Below are 12851 nucleotides of genomic sequence, written 5' to 3' on the forward strand. Positions count from 1 at the left end.
GTCTAACTGAGAGGAAGGAGAGTGACCAATAAAATTCTGGAACGTAACTCCCTACGTCACCACGTTGCAATTTACAAGCAGAGGGAGGGAAGGCGTATCCTTTTCACCCACAATCCTTCTCTCCACCTTTTTTAAAATAAAAAATAACGTATTTCTAGACTTTTAAACACATATTAAAGCACCAATTTATTTACCAACTAAGTGAACAAAAAAATGAACCCTTAAGAGCCCACAGTGACATCGGTGTAAGAGAAAAATGTTTGAAATGCTTTCTATGGTCACCTGAGTTTGTGGTATTTTCCTCTAAAAAAGTGGCTTAGTTGGTCAATTTGAAAATAAAGTAAAATTTAACATTAACTTAAAAAGAAAATCACCCCCTAAATCCATCACTTTAAAATAAAACACCAAAACTAGTTTTGCCTACTTGAAAATTACTCAACACAGACCATCTTTAACTCTTTAATTTAAGTTTTTAGCATTGTTATTACCATATTTAAAATTGTGGTCCTCCTTATGAGATAGTTTATGTAATGCAAAGAAACATTTTTATTTCTATTTGTATTATAGCCTGTGTTATTTTGTTGAACATTGTCTTAAATCAATGTGTTATCAACAAACCATTTAAAGACATTTCTCTTGCACGTTTGACTAAGACACTTTTTCTATTGCTGTTGAGTTGTGATACAATTTATTTTGTTGAATTCCAGACCAAGTCTGTATCACTATAACATAAATAGGGTTTCTATCAATCTAAAACATAACATCTAGTTTGGGGCAAAATAAATCTTATAAGATTCAGACTTTTTTTGAATGTTATAAACTATTAAATAATACAACCTACTAGAGAACACTGGTACTCATTTAGAATTTGTCATATTCCCTTTTATTGCTCTGCATTTTTTTTTGTTTTTTTTTTTGTATTTTTGTGTAATGTTAAATCCACCAAGAACATCTGAACTGTCAAATCCTTAAATGAGAAAAGCAGTCGGTCTAGTCACTATGAATTTATAGTTGACAGTCATTTTATTAATTTTTGCGTGCATAAAATACAGCAAAAATATATAAAGACATGAGTATGAGTTGTGTCTTTATTTAGCCACAAAAAATAGTTTTTTGTCATATAACAAGAGCAAGATTTAGAGAGACTGACTTTTGTGTCTTCTTTTATCTGGAAAAAAAAAACAAAAAACGTGAGCAAATCCGAGCAGGCAAACAAACATTTTATTTATTTTTATTTTTTTTAATATATCAGTAATGTCTTATCTCTCAGGCTGAAGAAAAAACAGGCTTTATCTAATTTGTTCAACAATTTTTGTTGGCCTCTTCGTTCTTTATTGCTGTTTTATCTTTATTCTGTGTCAGGAGCTTCTGGAAATAATCTGATGTTTCTCAGATATGAAAGCTTTTAAAATGCAATCATTAAATTAGCGTCATGATATAAAAGCACGAGTTGTGCGACCAGTTCATCTGGACCGTCAAGATGTTTGTGACAACAAGTAAACACAGCCAAGAAGAAGAAATGGAGAAACATATTTTTTATCTTCATAAGAGGACAACATAATATTTTTAAGATGTTAAGTGTCCTTAGAGTTACATTTTTTTTATTAGAAAGCTCAACAGGAGTCATCACATTGCAAATTGGATGAGTTAGAATGCTCTGCTGAACAATGAGCAACTCTGGAAAATGACAAAGACTTAGTAGTGTGGACAATATGAATATTTCCCAATTCAAAAATGTGAGACTGTGCATTTGCACGAACATCTGTCAATAGAAGTTTTGTTTTTATGTTCATCTCCCAGACTGTTTTTACTTTTTGTAAACCCTATAAAGTGGTAAAATTCCCTGAGGAAAAGTTTAGCGACTGATCACAAATAGGTTATGAAAGCTGACAGGTTCAAACGGGCGCGCTGAACATTTGACTCCACATCAGTGAATCAGTCAGATCTAAAGGGGAACATTTGAACAAACAACTGTAAAAACTGTAATTAAAAAAAAGAAAAAGTTGAAAAACACTCAAGGCAACTGCACTGCAGTTCTAAATTCCAACCTAAACTATTGAGTTTTTTTGTTTTTAATACTCTATCTTCTCCTTTTTAAGTCGTTCTAAGGATTTTTTTAATTGACAGCAAAATAAGTACAGTTTTTAGGGAAACTTTATAGCAAAAATAATCGGTTTTTTTATTTTCAGTAAAGAAATATACTTATAAACATCTGCACTTGACTGAGATTTTTACAGGTTCACATTTGATGATGTATAAATTTTAGGTTTAGGTATTACACTCCAAAACCTTGTCAATATCTCAAATTATGTTTCAAATAACACATGTGGATAGTAAATTTAATTAAATAAATGTAATTCAATTACATTAAATCTAGGGACTATAATCTAATTCTGGGGGGAAAAGGCTAAAAATCATCTTTTAATATTCTTACATTTTATTGTGATTTTGCAATTTTTATTATTTTTTTATTCCCTGTTTATCTACGTTTTGTTTCCCTAAATATAAAAAAAATAATCTGAAAATGTTGATCCAATGTGCCACTTAATCTTCTGATTTGTTTCTTACTTTATGTCTTAAGCAAATCTTGCATAAACTCCAGAGCAGCAAAGCCTCAACACTATGATTTTAGTTGTTTTATTTTTTATTTATCATAATTCATTTTCATTTAAATATATGTTCAAATATGAGTAATGATTTCACATTTATTTAATGCAACGCCTTTTCTCAGAACTGACTTTATAGCAGGGCTGCACGGTGGCGCAGTGGTTAGCACTCTTGCCTCACAGCGAGAAGGCCCCGGTTCGACTCCCGGCTGGGACCTTTCTGTGTGGAGTTTGCATGTTCTCCCCGTGCATGCGTGGGTTTTCACCGGGGACTCCGGCTTCCTCCCACCGTCCAAAAACATGCTTCATAGGTTAATTGGTGACTCTAAATTGCCCCTAGGAGTAAATGTGAGAGTGGATGGGTGTGTGATTGAGGCCCTGTGACAGACTGGCGACCTGTCCAGGGTGGACCCCGCCTTCGCCCTTCAGTAGCTGGGATAGGCTCCGGCACCCCGCGACCCCGAAAGGGAAGAAGCGGTCAAGAAAATGGATGGATGGACTTTATAGCAAATTCTTGAATTGCAGGAATAAAAAGCATGCATTTAATGGCTAGCGATGATGCAAGTTTTTTAATCCACAAAAACTTAATCTTAGCTCATAAAAGTGCTGATAACTTCTTTAAAAAGGGACAAATGCAAACCACTTCACACTTTTTCTTTTAACATTTCTTTCTAAATATTTTAACAGTAGAAATAGTGTTTAATTTCAGGTGTGATGTCACGATGGAAAAACAAGCAGCTCCTTTTTTTTTTAAAGGGATTATAGGTATACGCTGCGTGGTTTTTACAAGCCATGGTGACTTTTGACAGTTTTCAGTCAGATGTGAGGTCTGCAGCCACTGAGCGCGGAGCACCTTCACATTCCGGCAAACAGTTGTGTCAGAGGACGTTTGGTTTATCTCACAAAAAGATGAACAGAAAAGAAAGTGGGGGAAGACGGGGTGAAAGGCTGCGAGCAAGGACGCAGGAGTGACACCTTCACACCCAATTGTCAGTTTGATAGTGGGCCCCTCTCTCTCTGGACTCTCCTTTTTAACTGAACTCTTGCCTCTTGTGTTTGGCTTTGAGACTGTGAAACCCAAGCTGGGTCACGCTGCACGCTGGGGATGAAAGACGAGGAAAAGAAGACAGGAGTGGAAACTTGGAGCTGGTCAGGGAGATTTCATCAGATGAAGAAACAAATGGCTTTGCCAACAAATTGTGTCATCCTCAAAAACCTTCATGATTTTAGTAGGTTCTCAAGATCCAAGGAATTTCAACATACTTGATAAAAACCAGACAAGTTAATTTTTTTTTACATTTTATTTCAATAAAGATTTTTCACATTTCGAAACACTTTCGTATATTTTTTTTAAATATATACAAATTTACAAATGAACATTTAACAAAAAGACCAAAGCTTGTTAATGAAGAAAACAAATGCATTCTGGGAAGCCCAGTTTATGAGGTTTTGATGATCGGGTCAGTGTACCATGACTTAATCAAAACTGCAGAAAGGAGGGGGGGAAAAAAAAAACAGTACAGATGAAGCTCAGCTCCTTAAACTCCTATTGGTCGCAAATTTATTCACAAGGGTCTCCAAACCAGTGAAACAAAATTGTCAGAAAGTTTTCATTCTGATACACAATATAAACATTTGAAGAACGTTTCAGTTCTTTAATTTACAGAGAAACAAACAAATATACAATAGATGTATTTGTATCACTTTATTACTCTTATTAAAGTTTAATTTCTCAACTCATAAGTTTAAATTACCAATGTTTTCTTTTTACCATTTGGCTAAATTGAAAAAAAAAAAAAACTTTATTATAAAGTTGAGGAGTTATAATCAGGAGCTGAGTGCTACACAACATGACCAGGATCCTACATTATCAAATGCTACTGTGACAACTGTCAAAAACATAACACAAACTGATATTTCTCTACATGTAGAGGGAGAAAAATGAAGGTTTGCTAACACACAAAGCACCGCTGTACCAATAAAAACACAGGAAAACATGGCATGGTGACAAAAGTCTTCCAACTTAAATCCCGATCGCTTTGCTTGTAGCTTTTCTTCGTAATGCCTGACAAAAATGTTCATCTTCAAAAGGTCAAAAGTGAGAATTCCCATCCTCGAGCGTCTCTGAGGTCCTTTTTTTTTCTTCTTTTGGAGCGCTCCACGCTCCACACTCACTCCAACAAACACGTCAAACACACACTGACACCACACCTTCCAAACTTGTATAAAAAAGTTCCAATAAAAAACAAAAAAAAAAAACAAGGAGTGATCGCTTCCAATGTCCAGCATTGGGTTGGAAAAGTCTGTTTTTAAAGTCTCTGTGAGCCTCAGTGGAGAATGGGGGCAAATAAAACTGGGATCATGGTAAAGAAAAGCGACAAGGAGACGAGCTGTGCTGCAGAGCTGCCGATGCTCCTCTGAACTTTTGGCTCCATCGCAGCAGGATCATCTGGAGAGACAAAAGAACGACAGGGTCAGCACAGAAATGAAATGTCATCGCTCTGGAATGGTAAACACACCCAGCTGAGTTTGGTTCAGATGCAGCACTACTGAAAGAACCCTCACCTGCTGGGAGCCGGTTGGAGGGGTTGTGAACTCCTCCAAGAGGGGAAAATTTTTCTTCATCGAAGCTTTTGTCTGTCTTTCCTGGCTTGGACTTCTCCTGGGACGTCTTTGCAGAGCCTTTGGGTCCGACTACATCCACTCTGAGCTTCAGGCAGTCTGCACCGTGGTGATGCATTGGCTTAGCTAGAAAAGACAAAAAAAGAGAGAGGAAAGATTAGTAAACAAAGAAGAATAAGACATAAAAACATCAAAGCTCTTATCAATGATACTTACAGATGTAGTAGTAGCTCTCTCCCCGTCTAAACTCCTTTCCCAGCGTGAAGGGTGTAAAGCGCTGGAACTTTTCGGAGAACTTCTCTGGAACGTGGGGGGCGAAGGGCCGCGAGCACTCCCAGCGGAGCTGATCGAAGGAGTGAGGTTTGCACACGTCGTAGTCTTCCTTCTCCACCATGTACAGGACGTAGCGCTCGGCCTGATGGGACGGCACCTCTCCGTGGGTGTAGTGAGGACAGATGATGTCCAGGTAGTCGTTGAGGTGCACCTCCACTGTGTAGTCGTCCCACAGGAAGCTGTTGGTGAGACGAGAAAAGAAAGGGTTTTGAGTAACTGATTTGAAATAAGATTTTGATTTAAAAAACCAAATCCTAATAAATGAGATAAAGCAGTTTTAGTGGCAGTCAAGATCCCAAACGATAAAGTTTGTTTGACCAGCCTGTGCACCGATACTACTCTAAAGATCCTAATCAGGCTTAACTAATTCCTTTGGTTTTAAGATTAGGAGGCACACCCGGAGTCTCAACTTTTTCAATGAAAGGACTTTGAATGACAGCTCAGGAAAAACAATAGACAGAAAAAAAGGTAGAACCAGGTAAATTTCTGCAGTTTGATGTCTGTGCTGACTTGCTCTCCTGTTTTCACAGATTTCTTTAACGACACAGCAGGCAGACGCTAAGGCTCCTTTTATTCTCTTCTCATCTTCACCCATCATTTAGCTTTATGGCTGTTTTCAAGTCTCACTGTCGCCCCTTTGTTCATCTCTCAGGCTTTTCATAATCTAATAAATAACAGAGAGAGGGTTAAAAAGCTTTTACCAACAAGATGTGTTTCATTTTGCCTGAAGTAAAGCTTTTACTTACTGTTAATAAGTACCTACCCACTGGGTTAGAAACACATTTACTAGAACTCAGGAGAAACTTAATATATTAGTAAAAAATTTATGAACTGGTTTGGCTTTTCAGATTCACAAATCTTGAAGGCTGAACCCTTTAAAGTAAACACAGTGAAGGTGAGGCTGTGCGTGAGATTGTTCGTATTGCGATTGTGCCAAAAGGCAGGAGGTGAGGAAAGAGTTTATACTTGAGCATTACTCTTGTTACATCCTCAGGGGCAACAGGTTTTAATCTGCAAACTCAATCAGTGCTGGAGCTGAGACGCTGCTCCTGGATGTTTTGTTTAGCGCGCTGCAGAGATTGACTGTGACAGGACACGAGCTTCTGTGTGTCTGCCACGTCTGCTCTCGAACCATCAAGAGTTGGAGACGTGGTGGCTCTGACCCCCTTCTTGTGCTGTTGTTGTGGCTCCTGTTAAAGACCCCCCCTCACTGGCAAACTCACAGACAAGCTGGCTCCAAAAGAGGGCCTGCAGCCCCTTCTGCCTTCCTCCTGTGTATGAGTCTTTGCGTGTAATGCATTAATTAGCACCAACATACCTGTCGAAACATGTTTTGTTAGCAGAGCAGAGCTCTGCACTTGTTTCTAGTACTAATTCACCAATATACAGCCTTTTTATATGCATTGCTTGATCTTTGAGAAAAAAAAAAAAAAACCCTTTTGTATATGTGTACACTTTTGTGCAGGTGCGTGTTTGCCTTTGCCAAGAAAGCGTTTCATTAAAAAGGAACAGACGCGTCTGCTGCAGCCTAATTGGCCAAATAATGCCTAATCCCGTCTTGTTTTGAGTCTTTTTTTCCATTCAGAGCAGTAATAACAGGATAGAAGCAAACATGACATTTTGAGGTTTCAAGTGGTTCTTTCTGAAGCAAAGAAACCGTTTAAATGCTATGGGCCCTACCTTTTTCCCACACTGGGCCCTCGTTAGTGGTCTGGCAGACCTCGGCGTGAAAACATAGGCTTGTCAGAAGCCAACAGAACAGAAAGATTCTGTTGCTAATTTCATTCATGACTCTGGCTTTGAGAAAACTCCTTTTATCCTTCTCCTCACCTCCTCATTTCCCCTACTCCATTGGTCTGTCTAATTAAAAGCTGTTAGGGGTCTGGGGCCAATGTGTTCTGTAAAAAAAAGGAGGGGAGGAGGACTGAATGGGGTGTAATTAAACCCTTTGCCTCCCGGTAGACGGCGTGCCTGAAGGCTACAAGGCCCCTTCAACCCCTCTACCTAAACCCCATGCGGAGCTTTCACTACCTTGAGCGCGTCTGTTCAGAAGGATTCGGTTTTATGAGATCAAGTTATCTTTATGCGGCCAAAGATCAAGGAACCTGGATGACCTCAGCCCGTCCTCCGCGCTCCCCTCTTGCTGGGATTTCTCCGGATAAAACTGATAGTAGTTAGCCAGCTGTGTGAGTTGCTGCAAACCTATTTTCCACACGTATTCCTCTCTCTGTGCATGCTCGCTCATGAGATTCTCTGAAGACCCGTATTCAGGGCGTCTTGTGCCCCAGGCTGGTGAGCACATCTGTTTGTCGGGGCCGACTGGAGTCTCCTGTGTGTTTGTGGGTGTGTGCGCTCCATGTGAGTGATGTGTGGGTAAACACAGAGGGTGGAAGGTTGTTGTCTTTGTTCCCCTCTGCAGGTCATTTCTCACTACTAAGTTACTTTAGCTTTTGCGTCAGCGGGAAGGGGTGTGTGTCGTGAGGGTATACGCTGGTGTAGAGTCTGATGGTTATTGTGGTAGGTGACTTTTCTAACACTTGGCTCTCTTTTTAGTGAAACTTTGAAGTCTTGCAGCTTTTGTTTTCCTGTCCCCCTTTGGCTGCCCATCCCTCCCAATTTTAGGTTATCGATACAAAGGTTTCAGTTCATTTCGCCATTGATAGTATTCGTTTCATGGAACAAGGAACACGTCCACGGCACTTAAACACCAGTGAGATGTAGCCTCCGCCTCCATTTGCTGTGCAGGTTATGCACACAGTGGAATGTCACAACAGGGGCGCCGTGGTTTGGACGGTGCTCAAAAGGCGCACTCATCAAATGCCGTATCCCACTTTCACACACTTCCACTATGAGCCGTACACATAATACCCGATTCATTAACTGTGGTAAGACAGATTCACACCTCCATTCACAGTGGCTGAGGAGCTGTCACAGTGAGTTTAGCTGCTCTATTAGACCCAATTTAATGTGCAATGAGAAGTCCTTTTACATCAACTTCTAGCTCAATCTAACAAAAGAGAACACCTCAGACATCCTGCACCGATGCAAATTATAGCCTCCCTAACAGTTTTTCCAAATCAAGCATAGTTTTCAGCAGAATGATCGTCTCTGCAATTCAAATTTGCTGCCTTTCTCACTTACTCAAAACCTTCTCCCATCATCCATCACTGTCCCCTCTCCCCTCCCCTCTGTCTACCACTCTATTATCGCTCAAAAAACAAGCCCACCCCCCCGCCATATCGTCCGCCTTTAAACCTTGACATAATAAACCAAAGCTCTTCATTCAGGCTAATTTCTCAACACAAATCTCTTTCTCCGCCCTTCACCCTTCTCTTGCCCTGCACCCATGCCCCGTCTTCTTCCCCTTCCCCCATGTGTTTGCTCCCAGAAAGCCTTTCACTTGTCCCCCCTCAACCTCCCCCTTCCATTCTGTGATGAATAGAAAAAAGGCCAAATGGTATCAAGCTTGGTTTAATATGCTAGGGAGGTGGTCGCAAAGAGTTCATTTGCTTACTTAAGAATCTGCATAAGATGCTGAATTTTTTTTAAGTGTTAAATAAACTGATCCAAAACAGGCTTCAAGTGAAAGAACAGAGCTTCATCTGTCCCCAGTTCCGCCTCCATGGGGGCGATAGTGAGCCTTTAAGTGGATACCAATACTGAGGTATGCCTAAAATGCCATGAATGAGCAGTGTAGACCCAAACACACACAGGCATGCTTGACCACACTGGAGGGTGAAAGCAGGCCTCACTAATATTAGTGGAGCCACAGCTGAGGGGTGTCCTGTCCTTTTAGGTGGAAAAGTACTCTGGCAAAAACAGCCTGTCAGAAAGTAAAGAGAGAGGGGGGGTCAGGAAGTCTGGACCACTGATAAGGAGGCGAGAGGAAGAGCGGAGAGAAAACAGCGGGATGAGGGATGATCGGCGAGAGCTCGGTTATGTCAGCAGGGGGATGCTGACAAATCTCTGACGACCAGCGGCCGGCCCAAATGGAGATGCAGCTCCTAATTGATTGTTCTGATGTATGATGGATTCGATCGGAGATTACGCGGCAGCTTAGAGGACAGTGGTTACATCACAGGATCATAGAGTCATAAGCGCGCGCAGAGCGAGGCCAGCGGGATGATGGTTTTGTGTCTGTGGGTCAGGTGGTCAGATTACAAACTGTCTGTAATCTTTTAGTCAGTGTGTGTGTGCGTTCTCATTCCAGGGAGATTAACAACCAGACGGGATGAGGGCCGGGGGGGGGATAAAGAGTAAAAAGAAATACAAAAAGAGAGACAAACAAAAAAAAAAGGAGACAGAATGTACAAAGTGCACAGAGATGAGGGTGAAATCGACTACTTTCACCTCAAACCTATCCTCAGGGTGACGTGTAACAGCAAGCTTTCGCTGCTGCCATATATTAGGATTCAGCAAAACCCTGACTACAAACTGGAACTGGAGAGGGCAACCCTACAACACAAATAAGGAGGAATAGGGTGTTAGCAGCATCCAAGAAGGAGATCTTGTTTTAATTAATAAGATAAAGAGATTAAAGGTATGAGGGCCTGAGGCCGACCTGGGAGGAGTCCCAGCTGTTAGAGGAGTAAAAAGGTAAGGAAGGAACAGACAGGTACAGAGGGGAAAACATACACTCAAACTCGCACGCACAGCTGACAGTGTTGACTATAGTAACAGTAACGTGGAATGCCGGCCGAGGCTAATATTAACATCCTAGTTGCCCCCCCAGTTCGTGTAAGTGTGAGTCACACATTTATCTCGTCTCCGTACGGCTGTCTACGGTGACGGCCACTCCCTGTTCCACTCTGACGTGGAGACACACACATAAACACGGTTACGAGCTGTCACTCCACAACAGAAATGAGACGGCTGTCTGTTCAGAGCCAGTTTAGGGCAGCACCGGTCCGACCTCTTCCTCACACACTAATGAAGCCGACGCAAGCACAGGCACGCAGTGAAAAAACAAGACCGGACCAGACTCAATCTGGGGTTTAGCACACAAACAATCACTGCAGAATCTGGACAGGAGTAGAAGCGCAGGATATAGGCAGCGGTGACAAAGTCACGCAAAGCAAACACTCGCTAGAGACCTAAGCCACAACCTTCAGGGAATTTCTGGCAGTGTTTCTAAAGCAGCAAACATGAATGAACAAACTGTTACCATCTGGTCACTGTCGTACTACAAGACAAATCACTGCAGCTCACTGAGAGACCAAGAAATCAATTAGCATCAATTATCCATGGCCCTTTTCTGTCAAAGTTTCCAAAAGGATCCATCCGATCCACCAAGCAGGTGACTGACTGATCATGAGGGAAAAGTTCTGGGAAAGAGGAGGGGGTATTAAGTTCTTGTTGATTTGAGCTTTTTTTTTAAAATTCCATCAGTGTGGATGTGATGCCAAAAGTTGATTATGAATCAAAGTCTATGTTTGTGTATTATCTGTGTCAGGGTCTATGTTTAGCCGTACAGCAGAAGGGATCAGTGTTATTCTATGATGCTTTTTTGTCTAGTTATGCAACTCCCATTTGCCAGCAGAAATAGTTCAGGGTGAGATTAGAGATGCTACTTTACACTGGACCATGCCATTCTCTCCATCTGTCATCCTTCGCTTTATCTGTTTGTCCCCTTTAGAGACAATCTTCTGTCGCTCCATATTCCCTTGGTTTCTGCTGCAGTCTCAGGGGTCACCAGCTGTCTCAGGTGAGACTGAAATCCCAGGATTTGCCTTTAGACTTCTTATCCAATTATGAGTACAATTGCCTTTTTATCCAGTTGTAGACTCATTGTTTAAATCCTCTACATATTGTCATTGTTTAAGGGCAACTAGAAAGCCAGTAATAGAATTAAGGCAAAAGTCCATAATAGGTTTTTCTCTTATTTTTGTAATTGACCTTTTAGAAACACATATCGTCCTCCAGTTTCCACACTAAAAGCTCAATAAAACACCCTGATATGTCAAGCTGAATCGATCCCCTTAAGTGTGGAGATATCATTTACATTTCTGACCTCAAACCAAATCACCAGCTCCATCGCCGTGACTCACGCGGTCTCTCATGACCGTGAACAACCGATACCGAGAAGTGACGTGGTTCATAAAAAAAGTCCTATTAAGCAATTAACTCTTTCAATTCGATTGGCTAATTCTACTTTCCGTGCCACGCGCGCAGGTGCAGACCACGCAGACTCCGCGGGCCAAGTTCATACTTGTCGGTCTATTTTCTACTATAACAGAATGCGCGCTGCGGTTAAATATAGTGGTCATCTGTCAGACAGCATCTTCTGCTTTTACATCCGCTCTGATGTGCATATAAACTCCTGTGACTGCGATATGAATGAAAGCATTGAGAAAACTGCTGAGTTGCAAAGAAAAGTTTCTGATCTAAAACAGGCATTTAAAAAAAAGGCTTCTAGACACGTTGTTAATAAAAAATACACAAACACTTACTTTGCGTTGGAGCTGTTCCAGTACACGCTGTGTCTCTCCGCGGAGGCGAACCACGCACCAGCGGTCAGCGCCAAGCACATCAGACACACAACATCCATAACTTTCTCCTGCAAAGGTGACTGCAGTGAATAACTGTAAAAAAAAATCTCACTTTCGCACTGACAAATCACGTCAGGCTGTTGTGGTTTTTTTTATCCCTAGTCAACAAAGATCTGTTATTTAGTGAAGATTTGCTTCAGCTGCTTAAATCTCAGTTGCTTGACTGCCTTCTCATGAGCGCGACGTCTGTTTTCTCTGATGAGTCCCCGCCCACCTTTTAGGCTCCCGCCAATAGCAGCAAAGGAAAACTGAATGCTCCGCCCAGAAGGGGCAGGAGCCCTCAAGCTGCCCAGATGAGACAAACGCGCGCGCGCACACATGCAAGCAGACACCCCCCTCCCTCCACAAGCGCACGCGCCAAAAGTCCTTTTGGAGTTATGATAAAATCATTTCAGGGAGAAAAAAAAAATGTGGAACAGGACAGGATGAACTGAGGGGCTTTTTGGAGTTGGCTCTTACAAAGTGCATGACAATATAAAATATATAAAAAGGGCAAAAGGATTAGTGATAAAGTGAAGGATTGACTTTTATATAACAGAACTTTTTTTCTGAATCAATCAAAAAAAAACATACAAACAAAACAACAACAAAAACAATGATTTAATTATCGATTAATGTTACATCAAAAAATTTAAAATAAAAAAAAGTAAAACAGAAAAACATTTTCAAAAAATAACTGAAAAAAGTACTTGGACAAATTGTTCTGAATGTAACAGTTAAGTAATCACAGAGAAAATGGCCC

General features: G+C 41.0%; 1 protein-coding gene across 1 annotated transcript; it reads right to left on the reverse strand.

Moving 5' to 3' along the window:
- Positions 1–4141: 4141 nt before the first annotated feature.
- LOC112144031 (ephrin-A1) lies at positions 4142–12367 on the reverse strand. The gene is made up of 4 exons (XM_024268338.2): positions 12011–12367; positions 5445–5740; positions 5172–5354; positions 4142–5055 (listed from the first exon to the last, which is right to left on the reverse strand). The coding sequence occupies exons 1-4, from the start codon at positions 12106–12108 to the stop codon at positions 4934–4936; spliced, it is 699 nt and encodes a 232-aa protein (XP_024124106.1). The 5' UTR covers positions 12109–12367; the 3' UTR covers positions 4142–4933.
- Between the last annotated feature and the right edge of the window lie 484 nt (positions 12368–12851).

This window comes from Oryzias melastigma, linkage group LG16 (genome assembly GCF_002922805.2).
Source record: "Oryzias melastigma strain HK-1 linkage group LG16, ASM292280v2, whole genome shotgun sequence".
In the NCBI taxonomy this organism is placed as follows: domain Eukaryota; kingdom Metazoa; phylum Chordata; class Actinopteri; order Beloniformes; family Adrianichthyidae; genus Oryzias; species Oryzias melastigma.